The sequence below is a fragment of the Phyllopteryx taeniolatus genome, chromosome 8 (genome assembly GCF_024500385.1).
Source record: "Phyllopteryx taeniolatus isolate TA_2022b chromosome 8, UOR_Ptae_1.2, whole genome shotgun sequence".
In the NCBI taxonomy this organism is placed as follows: Eukaryota; Metazoa; Chordata; class Actinopteri; order Syngnathiformes; family Syngnathidae; genus Phyllopteryx; species Phyllopteryx taeniolatus.
This window is the reverse complement of record NC_084509.1, coordinates 13,194,464-13,215,172: the sequence shown is the minus strand read 5'-3', so window position 1 is coordinate 13,215,172 and position 20,709 is coordinate 13,194,464. Positions and strand designations below refer to the sequence as shown.

General features: G+C 42.8%; 1 protein-coding gene across 2 annotated transcripts in view; it reads right to left on the bottom strand.

Moving 5' to 3' along the window:
- Positions 1–20,466, bottom strand: part of npas1 (neuronal PAS domain protein 1) — a 70,159-nt gene extending 49,693 nt beyond the window's left edge. The window contains exons 1-2 of one of the 2 annotated variants that reach the window (XM_061783014.1): positions 20,271–20,466; positions 2,619–2,786 (exon numbers count right to left, since the gene is read on the bottom strand). In XM_061783014.1, the coding sequence (XP_061638998.1) occupies positions 2,619–2,713 (95 nt within the window). In that variant the 5' untranslated portion in view covers positions 2,714–2,786; positions 20,271–20,466. The remainder of the gene's footprint in view (positions 1–2,618; positions 2,787–20,270) is intronic. The other variant, XM_061783013.1, reaches the window with a different exon arrangement.
- Positions 20,467–20,709: the final 243 nt, after the last annotated feature.

The following is a 20,709-nucleotide window of genomic DNA, read 5'->3' as shown; positions in this document are numbered from 1 at the left end:
TTATTTTTTTTAACGAGACAGGACTCCAGTGTGTGACTAATTTGATGGCATATGCCCCTCATTTCTGAATGGTGTGGCACAAAAAATACAACCCAAAAAACCCAGAGGGTGCGTACAGCTGTCCAGTCATTTGAGGAAGGAAAAAAACATTTCTGCAACTTGAAAGCAGACACATGAAACCCATCATGGTCTCTAAACCAGAGATATTGAAGGGTGGGGACCCTCCATCTGATTGGCCGTGTACGTGTCTGCGTGTGTGTGCATGGGCCATCCCGCTAACACCAACGAGCTGGTATGTCGAATTTGTATAAAGTCGCAACAAAGACACAACTTAAAACCTCAAAGTGACAAAATCAATTTTAAACACAACCATCCCACATAATTTATTCAGCTGGGAACAAAAAACACAGTGGGACATTTCCGTTTTGCAATTATTGAACCCTTTGCCCAACAATGTAAATACAAACATCCATCCATCCATTTTCTGTACCGCTTATCCTCACTAGGGTCGCGGGCGTGCTGGAGCCTATCCCAGCTATCTTCGGGCGAGAGGCGGGGTACACCCTGAACTGGTTGCCAGCCAATCGCTGGGCACATATAAACAACCACCAATTCGCGCTCGCATTCACACCTACGGGCAATTTAGAGTCTTCAATCTACCTACAAGGCATGTTTTGGGGATCTGGGAGGAAACCAGAGTACCCGGAGAAAACCCACGTAGGCAAGGGAAGAACATGCAAACTCCACACAGGTGGGGCCGGGATTTGAACCCCGGTCCTCAGAACATTTTAACATAGTTCACCTTATTTGATAGCAGCGTCACAATTTGTACATCCATTGAACTTTTTTTCTTCTTCTTTTTGATGAAGTTTCTGCTTGAATTACTTTGCAGGATGAAAAAATAGCCTTCTAAAACTGCTTTTTGGACGTGAACTGCCTCCCACCCACATAAATCTTGCTTGAGGATGCTCCAAATGTTCTCAACAGGGTTCAGGTAAGGGGAGGATACGGGCCACACCGTGAGCTTCTCTCCTTTGATGCACATTGCAACCAATGATGCAGTGGTACCAGTATTCCTTGCAGAATGAGATGGTGCATTGTCATGCATGAAGATAATTTTGTTATAGACAGCACAGTTCTTCTTTTTGTACGATGAAGGAAAGTGGTCAGTCAGAAACTCTGCATACTTTTCTGTGGTCATTTTCACACCTTCAGGGACCCTAAAGGGTATGACCAGCTCGCTCTTCATGAATCTGGCCCAAAACATAAACACCTTCTTGCTGCCTTGTTGGGACATGGCGGCCATCCACCAACTATCCACTACTCCATCTTTCCGTACCATTCAGGGTTACACGGCACTCGTCAGTGAAAAATCTCATGCTGCAAAGAATGGAGCAACAATAAAGTCACGTTCATCCGTGTTGCTTGGTGTGCGGCGGGCCTGCCAGATGATAACCCAGAAAGCAGAAAAACACGTGCTGACCACCTGTTGATGAAGGTGCGCTGCGGGTAAACGAGCTATGAGCCGCCGCATCAATCTGAAAGCTCATCTCGTAAATACATAGAATGGTAATGGCCCTGCTGCAATTCAAGTGAAACAATCTGTATCGTGACCCATCTCCAGCAGATTGGCTTGGTAATTACAGACAAACTCCCCTCTTCTGTCTACCACAGCACACTCCAAATAATGCCATTTGCTTCCAAATCCATACGTGAACCCACGCACGCACACACACAAGCACACACACAAACACACACACATCCCTCGCTTTCCCTTGCACGCTGGCTCGCTCTCATCTGGTCCCAGGCTTGTGAGCCGGGGCTTTGATTGAGGGATCAATAGGAGAAGGAGGGGCACAGTGACAGAAAGGGCGAGGGGGGTGTTGGAGGGGCTGGGCTCAGGTAGCCTGTCTCTCTGATTGGGTATTGACTCTCCTCAATGGGGCCTGAGCGCTGGAATTATGTTGTCACCACCACTTCACAATTTGTGTCGCTGCTGTGCACAGGGGGGAAGTGTGTGTGTGTGTGTATGTGTGTGTGTGTGTGTGTGGTGAGCATTTGTCCCTCACTCGTTTTGATTCTTATCCCCCTGAAAATGTGTGCGTGCAGCACATTGTGGTAGTTTGTACTTCAATAAAGTGACAGCGATTGCATTTCTCTTTGCTATTGTCTAATATGTATAAATTGTGTGTGTGTGTGTGTGCGTGTGCGTGCGTGTGTGTGTGTGCATGTGTGTGTGTGTCAGCCCCTGTAATATCTCATTATTATACAGGCACGACCCCAGCCACAGAGAACAATCAATACACACATTGATTATGCTTAGTTTTTATATCCGCCCGTAACTGACTGCCCATTAATAATTTCAGCCAAATTTACTTAATCTCCCGCCAAACGAGTGCAGATTGGCAACACCGGCGCAATTGACAGGTGAGCAACAATACACATTGGATTTTTCTAGCACTCTTTCCTGGATTGTGATGCATCGATACAGTGTGTTTTCCACGTGTAAATGAGTGCATTTCACCTTGCTCAGATGAATTCATAGACATGCGCCGAGGTTTAAATGGTATCATCCAGTGTGAGTGTGTGTGTGCGTGTGTGCGTGTGTGTTGTCTCACCAGGGCAGGGTAGGAGGCTTGGCCAGAAGTCCTTGCAGGAAATCCCATTCCACGCTCACACACTTCCCCTCACTGACAAATGGCATGGTGGCCATCCTTCTCCCAATCTGGCGCCCACGCCGCTCTTAACGAAGGCTCTGATTGGCGGGCGAGCTGACAGACTCAGACCTGGGTGTCCCGAGAAGAGGAGGGAAAATATGATTTAGTTATCATTTTTGGCGAAGGCACTTTTTAATAGATGGATAGATGAATAGATGGGGAAAAACACTTCTGGGTCATGAATATACAGTAAAACAACCCAACAAAAAACAGTAAGTGAGCGTGTCTTCCAGTACCGCATGATCACATATCTTTGCTGCCAGGCCGAACCCTCATATGTCCATCCACCCATCCGTACCACTTATCCGCACTAGGGTCGCGGGCGTGCTGGAGCCTATCCCAGCTATCTTCGGGTGAGAGCTGAGGTACACCCTGAACTGGTCGCCAGCCAATCGCAGGGCACACATAAACAAACAACTATTCGCACGCACATTCACACTTACGGACAATTTAGAGTCTTCAATCAACCTACCATGCATGTTTTTGGGATGTGGGAGGACAAGGCGAAACACATTTAATTTTATTTTAATGGGATTCAAATTAAACTGTCAAGAATTTCAGAAAAGCATTATCATTAAACAAAACATAACCATAAAGAAATTAATGATGGTTGTTTTTCAGTTGTCAGTCGTATTTAAAATTAAAAAAATAAAAAGTAAAAAAAGATATTTCACAAATTCTGCCTGGGTATGTAAACTTATGAGCACAATTGTACATATATGCAGTCATATGTACCCCTGTCACATTGGAATGAAAGCGTAGGCTACACCTTTTTCATAACCTCTAGGTTGCGTACTAGAATGAAAGTGTACAACTTTTTCATAACCTCTAGGGGGCGGTGGCATATTGGAATGACAGTGTACAGCTTCGTTATAACCTTTACATGGCGGCATACATTTATAAAATGTGTCTTTTTCATTTTCCCCCTATACCTATGTATAATGCGCACTATTGACTTTTGACAATTTTTTTGGGGGGGGGGAATGTGCATTATACATTACGGTAATTTCTTTTTTTTTTTTTTTTAATGGCTCTCAGACATTTGAAATAGAGTTTGGAATGACAATGTACCTGAATGAGTTCAATGAATAAAAGTTCATGAACAAGCTTATATTTTGGGTCAAATTAACTTGGTTCATTTTTTTGCCTGATGAACGTTATTGAGAATGTGGTCATTTTGGCGTCTATGAATGGTTTTTGAACGCAAGTTAATTTTTGTTAGAGTGCCAGGTTTTGTTAGGGACTTCCTTCCCGTCTGAACACACTATACTGTATACAGTAAGACCCTTCATGTCAGGGTACAAACGCTGAATTTGGCAACGGATTCAGTGCGGCCGCCATTCATCTTTACATGCACGAGGTGCGATCAGGAACACTGTAAATTAGAGAGAATGTGTTCGTTTGGCAAATTATTCTTTGTATCAGACTGCTTTACATAAAACACTGCACTACCACACTGTCATAATATTGAATTTATTTTGTTTTGTAATATAAGACTAGATAAAATAAATTTTGTCAATATAGTAAGGCCAAAGCTACGAGGACTGCAAAGTTATCAGCCCTTTCACAATCGTTCCTGTCATACTGTGTTGCGTGTTTTTGTTTGCATATTAAAGACAAGAGTACTGTTTTTGTTTTAATTCCTCATTTAAAAAAAGACCATTCAAGCAACACATTTTTCCTCGTGTTTTTGAGAATTTAGGGTGAAAGCTGCAGCTGGCTACTCGAGTGGAGTGAATGGGTGGTAACAATGTGGAAATAAAATGCCAGTATTTTGAGGGTAATAGCCCATCAGCAACATATTGAGAGAGGGAAAAAAAAAAAAAAAAAAGAACAAACTATTTTTATATTTGGAACTTAGTTCAAAATCATGAATTATGAACGATGAACTAAACTACTTCATTTTTGGAACGGTGAACTGAACTTTGAATTAGTTCACGTACAAAATGTCCCTAACATTCTAATCATTGACTGTAATAAATTAGCGATTTTTCGTCAAATAAAATCAGTGATTGAGCATGATTATGGGAAGGTATGTTGATGTTGGTACTCAACAGCATATGATAAAAATATAAGGTATAATACCAACTTTAATGATTCAGGGTTTGGCAACTCGAGAATTTCCTAAAAAGCAGTGGTTTTGGAGATGCGAGGTTTCTGCCTGACAGCGACGATATTCTTACGCAACTGTACAAACACTGTTCATCGTGTGCCGTTTGTAACGTCATACGTCAGTATTGTCGTAGGAACGCAGGAAAGTGGTGTCTTGAGATATCAGTGACCCGCTTGAGTTTTTCGAGATACGAGACGTCGATCGTACAATTTTTTTGCTTCAACTTGCGAGAGCAAACTTGAGATATGAGCGCTGGATGGTGGCAGGTGGCGCAACTCACTTCACAACAAGTGGCATAAATATAATAATACAGCTTTCAAGCTTTTTTATTGCCACTCTCAGCGAAAGGCACTGGTGGATCTGCAGGGTGGCAACTGCCTGCTGTCAGCAATTAATCTACAGTGCCACCAGAAAGTATTCACACCCCTTCACTTTTTCCACATTTTGCTGTTACAGACTTATTCTAAAGCTGATTTGAGTATAGTTTTCTTTGTAAAAAAAAAAAAAAAATCAACATGAAACATCCCATACTGACAAAGTAAAAACATTTTTAGATAGTTGTGCAAATTTATTGAAAATGTAAACATTTAAACATAATAGGTACATAAATACTGACACCCTTAGCTTAATATTTTGTTGAAGCACCTTTGGCGGCAATCACAGCCTCAAGTCTTCTTGGGTATGTCTCTATTTGCTTGGCACACCTGTTTTGGGGCTTTTTCTCCCATTCTTCTCTGCAGATCCTCTCAAGATCAGGATGGATGGGGGGGTCGGTGGACAGCCATTTTTAGGTATTTCCGGAGGTGTTCGATTGGATTTAAGTCCTGGCTCTGGCTGGGCCACTCAAGGACATTCACAGGCTGCTCCTGAAGCCACTCCTTTGTTATCTTGGCTGTGTGCTTTGGGTCATTGACATGTTGGAAGGTGAATCGACGCCCTACTGTGAGTTCCAGAGCAATCTGGAGCAAGTTGTCTTAAAGAATCTCTATATTTGGCAGCTGTCATCTTACCCTCTATCTTACCAGAAATATGACGGCAGATATGCAGATATGACGCTTGCAATTCAGGCCAAAAAGTTCTATTTTGGTTTCATCAGACCAGAGAATTTTGTTTCTGCAGGTCTGAGAATCCTTAAGGTGCCTTTTGTCAAACTCCAAGGAGGCTGCCATGTGCCTTTTAGTGAGAAGTGGCTTCCGTCTGGCCCCTCTACCATAAAGGCCTGATTGGTAGAGTGCGTTAGCAATGGTTGACCTTCTGGATGATTCTCCTATCTCTCCAAGGGAACACTGGAGCGCCGCCTTAGTGACCATAGGGTTCTTGTTCACCTCTCTGACCTTGTCCCTTCTTCCTTGGTTACTCAGCTTGGTCAGACAGCCAGACCTAGGAAGGGTCCTGGTGGTTCCAAACTTCTTCCATTTCTGAATAATCGAGACCACAATGCTTTTTGGGACTTCAATGGTGCTGAAATTCCCCAGATATGTGCCTTGACACAATCCGGTCTAAGAGGTCTGTAGACAATTCCTTAGACTTCACTGGTTGGGTTTCTGCTCTGATATGTACTGCCAATTATGAGACCTTATATAGGCATGTGTGAGCCATTCCAAATGATGTTCAATCAACTGAATTCACCACAGGTGGACTCCATTCAAGTTGTAGAAGCATTTCAAGGATGATCAGTGGAAATCAGATGCACCTGAGCTTAAGTTTGAGTGTCATAGCAAAGGGTGTGAATATTTCTGTACCTATTATGTTTAAATGTTTACCTTTTTTAGAAATTTACACAAATGTCTGAAAATATGTTTTTACTTAATACTGGAATATTTTATGTAGATTTTTTTTAAGAAAACTATACTCAAATCAGCTTTAGAATAATTCTGTAACAGCAAACTGTAGAAAATGTGAAGGGGTGTGAATACTTTCTGGTGTCACTGTATTAATAATAAATTACTAAATTCAAAACTACTGTGATTGGATGGCGACTAGTTCAGGGTGTACCCCGCTTCTCGCCCGAAGATAGCTGGGAGAGGCTCCAGCACACCAGCGACCCTAGTGAGGAAAAGCGGTACAGGAAATGGATGGATGGATGGATAAATTCAAAACTGGATTATAAGTGTTTGTGATATTGTCTAAATAATTTATATAAATGTTTTAATCACCAGTTTAGAATTAACTGACCCGGCCCACCACCACCACCACAAACAAAATATGGTTGCATCCTACTGGGGACGAGAAAGTCTCTTGAAGTAACCATAAAAAAGCTTTGCTTAACTGCGATCACTCTTCACCAAAATTTATGTGGACAACGCTACCTATACCCACTTCAACCTCTAAAAATATTAACGATTGCCCTAATATTTTGGATTTTATGGACAAACGTTTTCCTCTCCATATATGGAGCATCAAGAGTGACACTCACTGGAAAAGGCTATTATCTCGCTTAATGTGAGAATATTGCAATCACTCTTCATCGAAATGTAAGTGGACATTGCGACTTACAGTATGGCCACTTCAACCTCTGAAAATATATTATAATATGGATGTTAAGCGTTTTCCTCCTATGTGTTGAGCTTTTTAATATGGAGAGGAAAAGGCCCATCCATAAATCCATAAAATTGGGGCAATGATTCTGATATTTGTGATATTTTTTTCTCTCTATTAGGGTTAACTTTATCAATCTTACATTGGATGTGTGTTTGCTAGTTGTCTGACTATACTAAACGATATTCTGAAAACAATATATCATATGGCAAGTTTCAAATCAAGGAATAACATGAAAAATTGACATGTATTTAGAAAGACAATGCATTTTCCCAACCACCACGGAGATTGCCAGAGAGAGGTTAAAAGGTGTGTCAAAGTTCTCTGCCTGCCTGACCGTCATTTCATAACAAATTTAACAAGCTCCTAACGTTATATTATTAAAACAAAATACAGTATAAGAAGTCAAATCAAGCGGATTGGTGGCCGACTGGTTAGTACATCTGCCTCAAAGGACCCGGGTTCAAATTCAGCCCCGCTTGTGTGGAGTTTCAAAGATGAAACCAATATTCTCCTACTTTCTGTTCATAAACAGCACACCTCCTACATCCCAAGTTACCGTCTCCATCCCCCTGTGCTGTGTTGACATTTAAAGGGCTCGCGTGGCCCCGAGCGCCACGGTGTCATGCCCTTGAGCCTGAGATGCCCTCTCGCTTTTTCACTCTACACTCTGACTGTGCCTGAGCTGGATTAGCCCAATAGAGTAAGAGAACCTATGCGAGATTGACAGACATTGGAGCTGCACCAGCCAATGTTGAAATACTGTGTATGCATGACAACCTCTTGGACCACGTTCTAATACAGCACAGTCAAATGGATTGGTTGTTGAACAGGGACGTTGGGTCATTGGCTCACATCCAAATGCTCGTTTGACATCCAAGTGTCTCCTTAGATCATTCCAATCCATACATAGAGCCGAACATGTGCACAGTATCTTTGTAGTCACAACATTATACTGAGCTGAAAGCTCAAGCCCCATTTCCACCAAGCAGTAAAGGTTAAGGATACTAAAAGATATTTTACACCTGTACCCTGTGCACGTTCTTGCAGCCTATTGTTGGTATACCAACCACATACTGTAGGTACAGTATCTATTGAGTGGAGATAGACTGCTCTATACTGATTGGTTGGCAGGGAATCAATGACAATGAAAGCAAAGAGCAATACCTAGGACAATACAGTGTATTCTGATCTACAATTGGCTGGCAGCCAGTCAGGAGTGTGCCCCGCTCCTCATAAAGATCAGCTGTGATAAGCTCCAGCTCTCCTGCAACCCGAATGAGGGTAAGCGCAATAGAAAACGGATGGGTGGATGGAACGGATAGATCGATGGGTATATCTCACTGCCCCACATAATAGAAAAGCTAGTCCGATCAGGGTGTACCATTTGAAAATGTAACAAACTGAACTGAACTAGAAAAAAAACAACCACAGAAAATTCAAGTATGTATATGTATGTATATTTCAACAATGACCATGGTTTAGATTGACTTAAGCCCAAAATCATGACTACGAGTTTAAAATGACACTCACAGAAAACCTTAGCCTGGATGATTGCATTGCAGTAGTTTTATCAGAACTTGATGACTGAAGCCATAATTCCACAAAGCAGTACAGTTCAGTTCGGTTCAGTTCACCATGATACGGTTCAGGCAATGAATGTAACTGGTACAGTGTTGTGTAAACAAGGAACACAGTTCCTCGATTTCTTCATCCTAATCAATTAATTCCCTTCTAAGATTGTAGAAGACAGACAAATCTGTTGACCAATCAATAGACAGCACAATGTCAAGCACCAATGTCCACAAAGCACTGCAGCCTGCACCCCAACAATGGGTACTGAGAAGTAGGACGATTCGGGTGTAGCTCTTTTGGACCCTTTACAATGGATTAGAATGTGTACTGTACTGAAGTGAACCAAGTGGCTTGACCGAATCTGGGCTGTTTCATTGAAAGGAAAGAAAAGGGTGTTCTTTTTCCCAATATCCATGCATCCATTTTCTATGCTGCTTGTCCTTATTTAGGTTATGGACGAGCTGGAGCCTCGAAACCTTGTATGTCAGGACCGGACTGAATCTAGGACCCCCTGAACTGACAAACAGATTCTATTGGCTTTCCTGTATAGACCTATTCACCATAACATGGAACCATTGGTAAACAAATCCTTCCATGTTATTTGACTAAGGCAGAGCAATTAAGAAAATAGGGCAAATGCTTGAATGAGGAATTTAGCCTATTTCTCTACTGTGATAGTTTGAATGTGTAAAGTGTCAGTCAAAAAGAAGATGGACGTTTGGGCGTAATTTACATTTCAACAGGGAAGTGATGGAAAATTCGGACAGTTAACATGATCACTGAGGGACTGGCTAATGAATTGACTTTTCTGTTACATGGATTAACGGCACCAACTTGCTCTTTTGACGGTGATATGGCTAGCCTGCTGTGGTCTACCAGCAGGCTAGCCATTATGTTTGCTAAATTATTCAACGACAATCTAAGCAAACATTTTCAAAACAGTTTACCTGTGAGAAAATGTGTTCGCAAACCCGATGAAGGGGGTTTGCTTTCTGGTCCTGGTGGTTTACAACTTGTGATATCCTCTGTACAACTATTTACAACATCCACTCGATTTATCCTCCTCACCCACTACTTCTGCTGGATTAGTTTTCATTTTTATTTAAGGATATCCATCCATCCATCCATCCATTTTCTGAGCCGCTTCTCCTCACTAGGGTCACGGGTGTGCTGGAGCCTATCCCAGCTATCTTCGGGCAGGAGGCGGGGTACACCCTGAACTGGTTGCCAGCCAATCACAGGGCACATACAAACAAATAACCATTCGCACTCACATTCACACCTACGGGCAATTTATAGTCATCAATTAACCTACCATGCATGTTTTTGGGATATGGGAGGAAACCGGAGTGCCCGGAGAAAACCCACGCAGGCACGGGGAGAACATGCAAACTCCACATAGGCGGGGCCGGGGATTGAACCCCGGTCCTCAGAACTGTGAGGCAGACGCTCTAACCAGTCGTTCACCGTGCCGCCTATTTAAGGATATTGAAAAAATAATAATAATAAAAATCTAGCAGTGCAATCCCAAACCCAACTACTATTTGTAATGGTTTCAGTTCAGGTCAGCGGTCGTCAATCACTTTCTGCCATCTGGTAGCAGTACCCTGGCACCGATTGTTTTTTTTTCTTCAATTGAGTTTGACATAGGTAGTCTGGATGAGTGGTTTGCGACCTAAGGGTCTCTGATTCACTTCACCTGACAGGCATGGAATATACACATGAACTGACACGACCCATACCGCAGGATAGCCCTCTGAGTTACCCCTCCAATAAGTTACTGGTGTCCCAGTTGCGTTCACTGCTGTGATAGTTTACCTGCAGAAGTAAGCCTTATCTTGAAGAGAAAAGTCCTCTCCGCAGACTCTTACGTTGTGTCCTGACTAACTTTGAAGGATTTTCGTGCTTGTTGGTCGCCGTAATTATCTGACTATTTCATATTGAGCGGCCTGTTTGCTGCAGGGGAGACGGGTCAAGCAGCAGGAAGCACCTCCCTGTCGAACAACATTCACCTTCGTCCCCTTCTCTATCTCACCAGGATAAACACACATCAAGTACAGTAAGAGGGAGATCTGAGAGAAGAGAGTTTCATTTGAGCACCTCACGTACACAAGCTGAGACTTTTCCCATTAAATCTTCCTCTTGTTTATCTCCTAATTGACCTTATCTCTGCTTATCTAATCTCTCGCTCCATCTTTCTGTCCCACACAATCTCTCCCATCTGCCCGATTCAATCCGGGCAGTCACATCGGCGTAATGGACAGGGGGCCTCCACAGGTAATTATTCAATCAGCCTCATAACCTTGCGGCGGGTTGGGCAGCCCATTATTGCACTCACCCAAATGGAGCCGGCCACTTTGACTGCTAATCCTACGGAACAGCAGAGCGGGATGAATGTCAGCGGTGTCGTCTGGAGGGTGGAAAAATCTAGCAGTATTATTCCGTAAAGGAAATATTTGGAAAAGGAGACTTCATGAATCGGTCGGAGGTAGAATATGACTTTTGCAAACAGCTGTCGAGATCAACCTGTATCAAGTGTGACTGCAGGTGTTTTCAATGTGTTGCTGGGGCATATACATATTCATAAATGCAATGAGCACGTGTGTGTGACCCTATAGAGTCACACTCTCGTGGCACAGTGGCAGCACCAAGAGAGGCGAGGGCACTGCGGCGAGCTTTCGCAGGCGTGCATTTCGCTGGCTGGCTGCTTTGGCTCAGGCTCTTGTTTATTTTCTGCAGGGACGTTTTAATTAGGGCCTCCAGCTGTCAGAGGTTCGTTAACGTGCCCCTCCTCTCCCCGGGCCGGCCCACCCCGCGGGGAGTCGGCGACATCAGGCAAATGAACACATTTGAGTCACACTGCACGCAGACTGACAATAGCCCTTCGCCACCACGCCACCGGCTCCCCGAGGTGGAGACATGGTTGTTTTATGCCTCATCTCCCAACCCCTGGGGCCCCGAACAGAGCCTGGCCAAGATGCATACTGCCATCAGGCAAAGGTGAAAAGACAGGCGCAAGATAGTGAAAAAGGATCATTAGTTGTCTCTTCCTTTATGTGAACTCCAGATTACTATTGTGTGTATTATTAACTAGAAATAGCCATTGGACTACATTTCCTTAATCGACTTTGGGAAAAATTCACAATCAAGTTATTTACATCATTTTTAATGGGATGTCCTAAACTGAAATCTGCGTGGATGTAGCCCAACGTCATGTTTTCCTTGTTGAGAAAGAAAATTAGATGAGACTGAATCAACAGAGCCTCTGTTGGTTGTAGATCAACAATCAGAATCAACTCTTAACAATCAGTTAATCTTGGGGTCAGTGCCCTGTTCTTCGTTCTTTGTAATACGTATTTTCATATTTAATACTGATATGGATGAATAAAACTCATTTCGTAATCCAAACATTTCGTAATTTTTTCGTCTGACTTCTTACTCCTGACATCTTTTGGTCCAGGGGCACAGCCTGTCATCCCCTAGCTTGCCATTCATATTTATTTGTTATCAGCCTGTTGGGCTGTGATTGGCTGGTGACCACTTTAGGGTGCACCCTGCCTCTTGCCCAGAGTCAGCTGGGATCGGCTCCAGCACCCCTGCAGGCCTAGTGAGGATAAGAAGTATGAAAAATGGATGGATGGCCTGTTGGGCACAATTGAATTCTGCCTAGCAGCAAATGGCCACTAAAACACCATACCTGCGTGTATAAGAGACATTGAATCTTGTAGTTTGATTCACCGTAGCCTAGTGGTTAGCATGTCTGCCTAACAGTCCTGATGTTCGAATCCTGGAGGTTGTATGTTCTTCCCGTGCGTGCGTGGGTTTTCTCCGAATACACCGGCTTCAACCCACATTCCAAAAACATGCATGTTAGGATCATTGAAGACTACATTTTTAGGATGTGAATGTCAAAGTGTTGTTTGTCTGTATGTGCCTTGCAATTGGCTGGTGACTAGTCCACGGTATACCCCACTTCTCACCTAAAGTCAGCTGGGATAGGACAAGCACTATAAAAATGGATGGATGGATTTTTCTACTGGATAGCAAGGTTACGTTGAAAAACATAACATGTCTACTAAAAGCATATGGGAAAATCTGTCATGGTCTCTTGAAACCAAGGTAGAATTACTAAAGATGAAGCTGAATTTCACCTTTCATCTTGACCAAAAGCATGGAAGGAAGATTTGGATTGGCCCAGCCAGAGACCAGACCAAAATCCAGTTGAAAATGTGTGGGAGTGGCCTGAAGGAAGCTGTTCCTTTCTGGTCAAATATTGTGGAGCCACCATGAAAAAAGACAGAATGCTTTATTTCCAGCAAACTTGTTACTTTAAAGGTGTGCACACAGATACAACAGCTTGTGGTGCATGTTTTATCCCCCTGAATTCTGAAATTGTTTTTGCAAATAAAAGGAAGCGAGGCATTTATTCTTGCCATCCCGCACTGTACACGGGCCTCTACTAATTATCCAAAACCGAAGGTAAAACGAGAGTCCACATAAAATAGCCATGTAATATATTCTGGAGGATAATATTTTAGGCAGTCAATGTCCAATATCATGGAAGATGTAGCAAAAACACGCTTGGAAATCACATGAACAGAATATTTAATGTTGCTGGTTTTGCAGCTTTGCTTTCATGTTGTTGAGTAGTTATAATTGAGTGTCTGCAGCGTCGGGGGAGATGAAGTTTGGTATTCTGGTTGGAGGGCTGAAAACTACTTATCATGCATTACGGCCCTGCTTGGACCTCAGGATTTGGAAGTCAAAAGACTTTCTAACGTACATATTTTTTTCGACCGCTGATCAATCGACAGCTGCTGGGCATGACAGACCCACCCCTGCACTCTCCTCAACACCCCACCCCCCTAAAACCGTGTCAGGGTCCCGATCTCTTAATATTCCACATTCTCACTTGCTCCGCATTCTGCCTCCGTATGCTGCGGTTGACCTTGACGACTGGGTGATCATTCCCAATCCAAGGTTCTCTCCAACTCTCAAGGGCTCCACCGCCGCACTTCTCCAGCCCCTTGGTCACTACCCTCCTCCTCGTGCCCCCTGCCTTCTCTGCTCCTCCCTTGGCCCCTGCCTGGGTCATTAATTATCTAATGGAATCAATACAGCGTTAGATTGGACCGGAGTGACCCTGCCCACCCTCGGGTTCCTTGATGAAGGTTCTGAAGCAAAGAAAAGGAATGATGCACTCCTTAAAGTCGAAATGTCCCGAAAACTGGCGGAAAACTGAAGAAAGACGGCCAATAAATAAATGATTAGAAGAGTGAGGACGAGGGGGTGGAGTGAGGCAAATCAGAGAGAAATGATGGAGGAATGAAGATAAGATGGGGGGAAAAAGAAGTAGGGGTGTTGCTAATGTTCACCATTGGTGATCAATACATTTCTCCTCCTTCTCTTTTATTACTTATTCTCTTATGTATTAAGAAGCTTTGGTGAGCCTCCCTTTCATGTCCACGCCGCCTCACAGAATTCGAAGAATCACCAACTACACACTTCATTTGATACACCCGATAAGGAGCAGAACTACATCATTCAGGTATTTTCTAGTATTCTACCCTTATTATAAGGTAACCAAAATATTCAAGGTACCTCTCAGAATGACGCAGTCTGACAACAACAATAATAAATATATTGTTATATTAATACCTCTATAAAAGTGCCAATCAAAATGGACCATTATTATCTTTGTAAAGGCAATATGGAGACTTTTTCCCTTGACAGCTACTGGATCGGGTCTGACTGACTTCTATACAAGAAGAGCTTGCTGTTATTATGCGAGCTGTTGTACTTCAGGGCTTTGTAGCCTAATGTCATTTTATACACGACAGCAGGGGACTCTTCAGGAAAGAAAAAAAAAAGAATGCGTTCAAGTAGCAGATTGTTTCTCTTTCGACTACAACAATATGCGCAGGATCAAGCAGATTTGTCTGAGAATTAAAAAACACTCAGTGAAAACAATTAAAAGTTATATTAATGAGTCCTGCGGTAGCTGAACTGGGTGTTAAAGAAGGCCGGCCCAATTAGAAGAGCACACATCAGTTTAATCTCTGCAGGAGGAAAGGGCTTAACATTGGATTTACGGGTAAATCCACACAGAAGTTTCAATGTGGTAACAGACAATCATTGGACACTTCATTAGGTACACCTACACAGTCAAATGAGATCCAATAGAAGAGCTGTTTCAACAACGATGGAATTAATTTTACAATGCGATGATAATTGTGGTTGTACTTGCAGTGGTGTAACTGCACTACTATCCATTACACGTACAAAAGTAACTTTTACAATAGAATTGTTTTCTTTATTTGCTTTGTTTTCGTCACCTTCCTTCTTTTAACTCTGACAATACATAATGTTTGCTTGAAGTGATGTGTGGTGTGATTTTTGTGATATTTTGTCTTTCTTATTGCTGCTACTGGCCAAGCGAAGTAGCTACCTGACCTGGCCTGGTGTAGAACCTCACTACATCATTTTGGGCTTACCTCATTTGGCCAAATTAAGGACATTCCTAGATCTTTATAACTGAAAAGCACTTTTTTGATACAGCTCTTGTATCAGCTCTCATTTCATCGTGCATCAAATATGAGGTTCCTAATCATATGTCAAACTCAAGGCCTGGGGGTCAGATCCGGCCCGCCAGATCCTTTCTGTTGGCCCACAAAAGCAAATAAAGGGTCTACTTTGTTTCTTGCTAAATGGACCTGTACCAGAATTTTCTTCACTTTTTACAGATATTGCAAGCATTTTTTTCCACACCAAATCCCTTCTTAACATACATTGAACAATAGTACTTATATTTGATTGTCACTATTTTTCATGACTCTTGATTTTAAAATGTTTTGTTAAAACATGCATTTAATACTGAAACGCAAGGGCAATCGTATTTATGTAACAATAAGCTATAGCAAGGTGATTATAGATTCATGGGTTTCCCAGGGTAACTACAATGCTGACAGTTTGGTCAAAGACACAGCACAGGCACTGCAGGAGTTTATTTATTATTATTTATTGTGTTTTATGTTGGATCTTCATTATGTAAAGCACTTTGTTACAGTTGTTTTGTTAGAAGTGCTCGAGCAATCAAGTGGAGTCATAACGTCCCTCATGACAACAATGTGGCCCTCAGATCAGACTGTGTTTGACACCCCTAAGATATGTGTTTCTGCTTCCTTAATATATACATAGCTAATAGTTCCTGGTGAACGAGTAGCGAGTCCTGCTGACTGTAGAAGTGCAGAGTGGACTGGCCTATAAGGCAGAAGGCTAAATCCACTCCCGCAGGCAGGGACCACATAAGCTCTGACCTCCAAATAACCACAGGACACAGCGCGGAGCACAGGGTCACACACGTACTCACACACACACACACACAACGACACACACGCACTAACATGGATGTATCAATTAGCCAGGTGCAAAAGTCACTGTTCAGAAAAGTTGTGTAGGTGTCTGGAGGAAGCCGGATATCCACCGGCCTCATGTTACGTTCCCACACACGGCCATAAACTCACTGGGTAAACTTGTGTTACTTTACCACATCATATAGTGACACAACAAGATAGGAAATAGACAGATATGAAAATTAGAAATGCACCACATCATGTGACAAAGTGCAATGTGCGTAAGCTGGTGAATCCCTCCAGGCCGGCGTGTGAATGACAGCGGGGGTTATGTAAGGAGCCGCCACGGGGCCCGAGTGGACAGTCCGAGTGGAGATCAGGTCAGCCGAGTGTGACACTAAACACATCTCCCTGACACCGCGCTGACACCCTCTGTCACAGACGCACACACACACTGTCTGTCAACGCTCTTCAAGCACACGCAGACACACACACACACACACACACACACGCAAACGTGCGCACAGAAGCAGGAAGTGTGCGAGCGGCTGTCTGTCAATATGGTCGACACTGAACACCTTAGTTTGTGTGTGTGTGTGTGTGTGTGTGTGTGTGCGTGCGTGTGTGAGCGCGAAGAAGAGAGGAACATAACACGTGCATCTTATGTAGATTTATAATGGATCCCCACAAGTCAAACTGCATTTGAAACCGCATTTTTTCAACCAAAAAAATGTCTCTCATTGCACTAAATCATCATGCTTGACTGCAAAACTTAAAGGGAAGTTTGCAATTAAAAACAAAAAACAAAAAAACAATTAGTTTGCGTCTTTGTCCACATCTGGTGCCGCTAATTTGATATACAAGAAATCATCTCGCCTGAGGAAAAACCACCAATCACAGAGAGAAAGCTTTGCATTGACCTGTTACATTGTTACCCTAGAAAAGCAACTTATTTGTAATAGAGTGTTACTATAACACTCAAAGTTATTGGTTTCAAATGTTATTTTTAGCATGGCCGCAGGAGTGTGCCTGTGATGAGTGTGCCCACGAGTGCCCGACAAATGACTGACACCTCGTAAGTCATGCCTTCTGCCTCTTGGCTGTTTTTTCTCAAGCGTGGTGGTTTCTTGTAGCGGCACAAGATACGGCTAGAGAAGGCTGATTTATTTTTCGTAGACCCTATTTTCCATGTACTACTGTCAAGCCATAATGACTCTTTTGACAAACATGAAAAAAGTAATACTTTTTTTTTTTTTTAAGATTGTAAACTCCCTTTTAATGTCATTGAGTGACATTGGCACAGGTGTAAAACTCAAGCCCCAGGGGCCAGATCTGGCCATCTTTCTTATTTTTGTGGCCTACTGAAGTAAAAACAGTCTACTACAAATTGGATTTATTCTTTTCATTTTGAAAGAAAATATTTTCTTAACTTTTTACCGATATCAAAGCTTTTTTTTTTTTTTTTTTCAGAAATTTACTTCTAAACATAAATTTAACAACTGTTGCATACTTAAAAATTAGGTTGTCTTCTGATTTCAAGGTGAATTTGCTGTTAAAAAAAAAAATACAAACAATATAACACAGGAGCAACTGGATATACATAATAAGATGATGAGCTGACTAGACATTTATGAGTTTCAGTCATAAAGGCCCTCTGAGGAAAACTATATATGATGTGGCCCACATTGAAAATAATTTTGTCTCCCCTGAAGCAATGATATATATATCATTTTTTTTAGTCTTTGGCTTTTGTTATGATGCCAAAAGGGAAAAGTAGAGAATAGAACTGGGAAATGATTAAGGGGAAACACATAGAAACACACAACATTGTGGAGCGATGACGCCACAGTCTACACTACGCTGATCATTGTTAAAGGCGCTGTCTACACAAAACAAAAGATCATATAGAATACATCCAGGAAATTTGTCTCCACACTTTAATTCATCTGCAAAACCATTTACATGTTAAGGTGCTGCTGTTTTGGTTAGCAACATAGCTCCAAAGATAAAACTTTGTCTATGTGCGACCAAAGGTTTCAGTGAATAGCCATAATTACAGTTCGAGGAAATATGGTATTAATGTTGTAATGTCCTATTGTTAACATTAGTTAACTCCTTTTAACCACTTGTCAAAATGTTATGTTGTTTCCTGTACAGTTAATATTGCTTATGATGGTTTGACCTTGAAACAGATTCATTCCATTTGAATCAATCCCCATGGGAAAATTTGTTTTAAAATTAAAACAATTGGAAGTCCGCATCACAGACGGGATTATGGTCGACATAGGGGGTTTCCCTACACGCCTCATAAAATATGAATCACACTTATTTCTCGCATCGCTTATTTCTACAAATTCACACAGCGTGGTGATTAGTTATGCTCAAAGGAGGTTTTCGCCGTAATGGTGGCAAAGAGGATGCAAAGCTCACAGCATCATCATCATCAAAAAAAAAAAAAAACTCAGAGGTGCTGATGCGGGCGAAATGAGACTTTTCCCGATGCAGCCTTTAAAATGCGTTTTTAAATTTCCTTCTGCTCGTCTACCATCGAAGCGATGCGGGGCAGGGTCGCCCGCCTTTTGGCGGAGAGCGCGACGCCTTAGATGGAATCCAGAGGAAGAAGCCGGAGCCTAATAAAAAAGGCCTAAAGGTGGGTCACGGGAGAGGCGAAGCGTGTGTGCGTGTGTGTATACACACACACACACACACACACACACACACTTGCACATGTCAGGGTTGAAGCGGATGGAGAGGCTCAGAGGCTCAGCGGGCCCATGCACGAAATGTGATGACGCGGGTCTGTTTCGAGTCAGGGGCGCAATCCCATTTTTATTGGAGCTCCTGGCACAGACTGAGTGCAACGTAAAAGGAAAAATATTCCTCTTAGACGTAAAAACGTAAAAATTCCAAAGGGAACTTTTTCTGTATTCTGTGTATAGAGGTGGTAGTGATTTTGCCAGGTTATGTGCGCATTTATCCATGGCAGCTGCTATTCAAGCAGGTGCGTGTTTGGGAAATGATATGGCACAGCACACTTTCCATGAATTACACTGTCATTGAATTCAGACCTCCTCCAAGGCTTGAAAATTTGGATCAATACATTCACATGTCAGAATTTTGAGATTTAGACAATCTTCACTGAGAAATTGCAGAAACAGTGGACAAAAGCAGGATTTCCAGCCAAAATGTGTGGCATGTGTAATCCCACTAAGAAACAATCATACATCTTCTTGGCAGAGGTTTTACAGGCACTTCCAGGAAAAAAAGTTGGATGCAAAGATCCAAGACAGGCACAAGAGGGATCTTGCGTACCAATCATTATGAGCGACGTGCATACATAAAATCAATGTCAATAAGAGCAAAGAGCGAGACACCGTGGGAGCAGCGAAGTGACAACAAAGTGCTGGTTTGATGCTGTTTACTTTGTGCATTTGTCACAGTCATTGCGCCAACTCGGACCACCTGCTGCAGACTGCCTGAAGGCACCCGATGTTACTGAGCCACTAAACTGTGACCAATTCTGCCTCTGCAGGTGGACAGGCATCCACTGCTTGGCGCTCTCTACATCGCACACTCCTACACTAACACACACACGCGGGCACAGTGTGTACCTCTAAAGTGGCCAGTCATTATTATCAAGGACATCCTTCACGAATAAGTTTATCTAAAAAGCAAATATTAAGGAGGCGAATGAAAGCCAAGTGGAATGTGTGCAGGAGTTACTAGTTCAAGGGCATTTGGAAAGAAAGAAATGAAACAAATCACACATTGCAAATGCAATGTTACGAGATGAGAGCTACTTTAAAAGTCACTCTTTTAAAGAAAAAGTTTTAGACAGGAAAAACATATTGAGATTCACACTATTTGATAAAAGTTGCACGTAAAAATGTGTACATGTGTACAAGCAAGCAAGCATGCACGTGTGTGTGTGCGTGTGTGTGAGAGAGTGTGTTTCAATTTGCATTATCTACTCACCTGACGGGCATTTCCAGCTTGGGATGTGCTGCTTCTGATCTCATCCACTTTGTCTCTCTCTCTCTCTCTCTCTCTTTCTCTCTCTTCCTCTTCTCCGGTTCCCTAGCTCTGCCCTGTCCTGGGTGCCCCCCACCCCACCCCACCTCCTCCACCTCGATCCTAAACACAGCAAACAAACACTCTGTTTGTGTGTGTGCGTGTCTACGTGAGTGTGTGTGTGGAGTCGAATAAACTCAGGACCAGGGCAGCGTCTGTCCCATCAGCCCCCCCCCCCCCCCACCCCATAACCCCCACCCACGCCTCCCTCTTTCACTTTCACAGAAGCAATGCCGGACACATTGTGGACTCCAAGTGTGTGTGTGTGCGTACGAGCTAGCTGATGTACCTCTCCTCGCCTCTTAGACTCACTTCACTAACACTCTGCTCCGCTGCCTCCAGG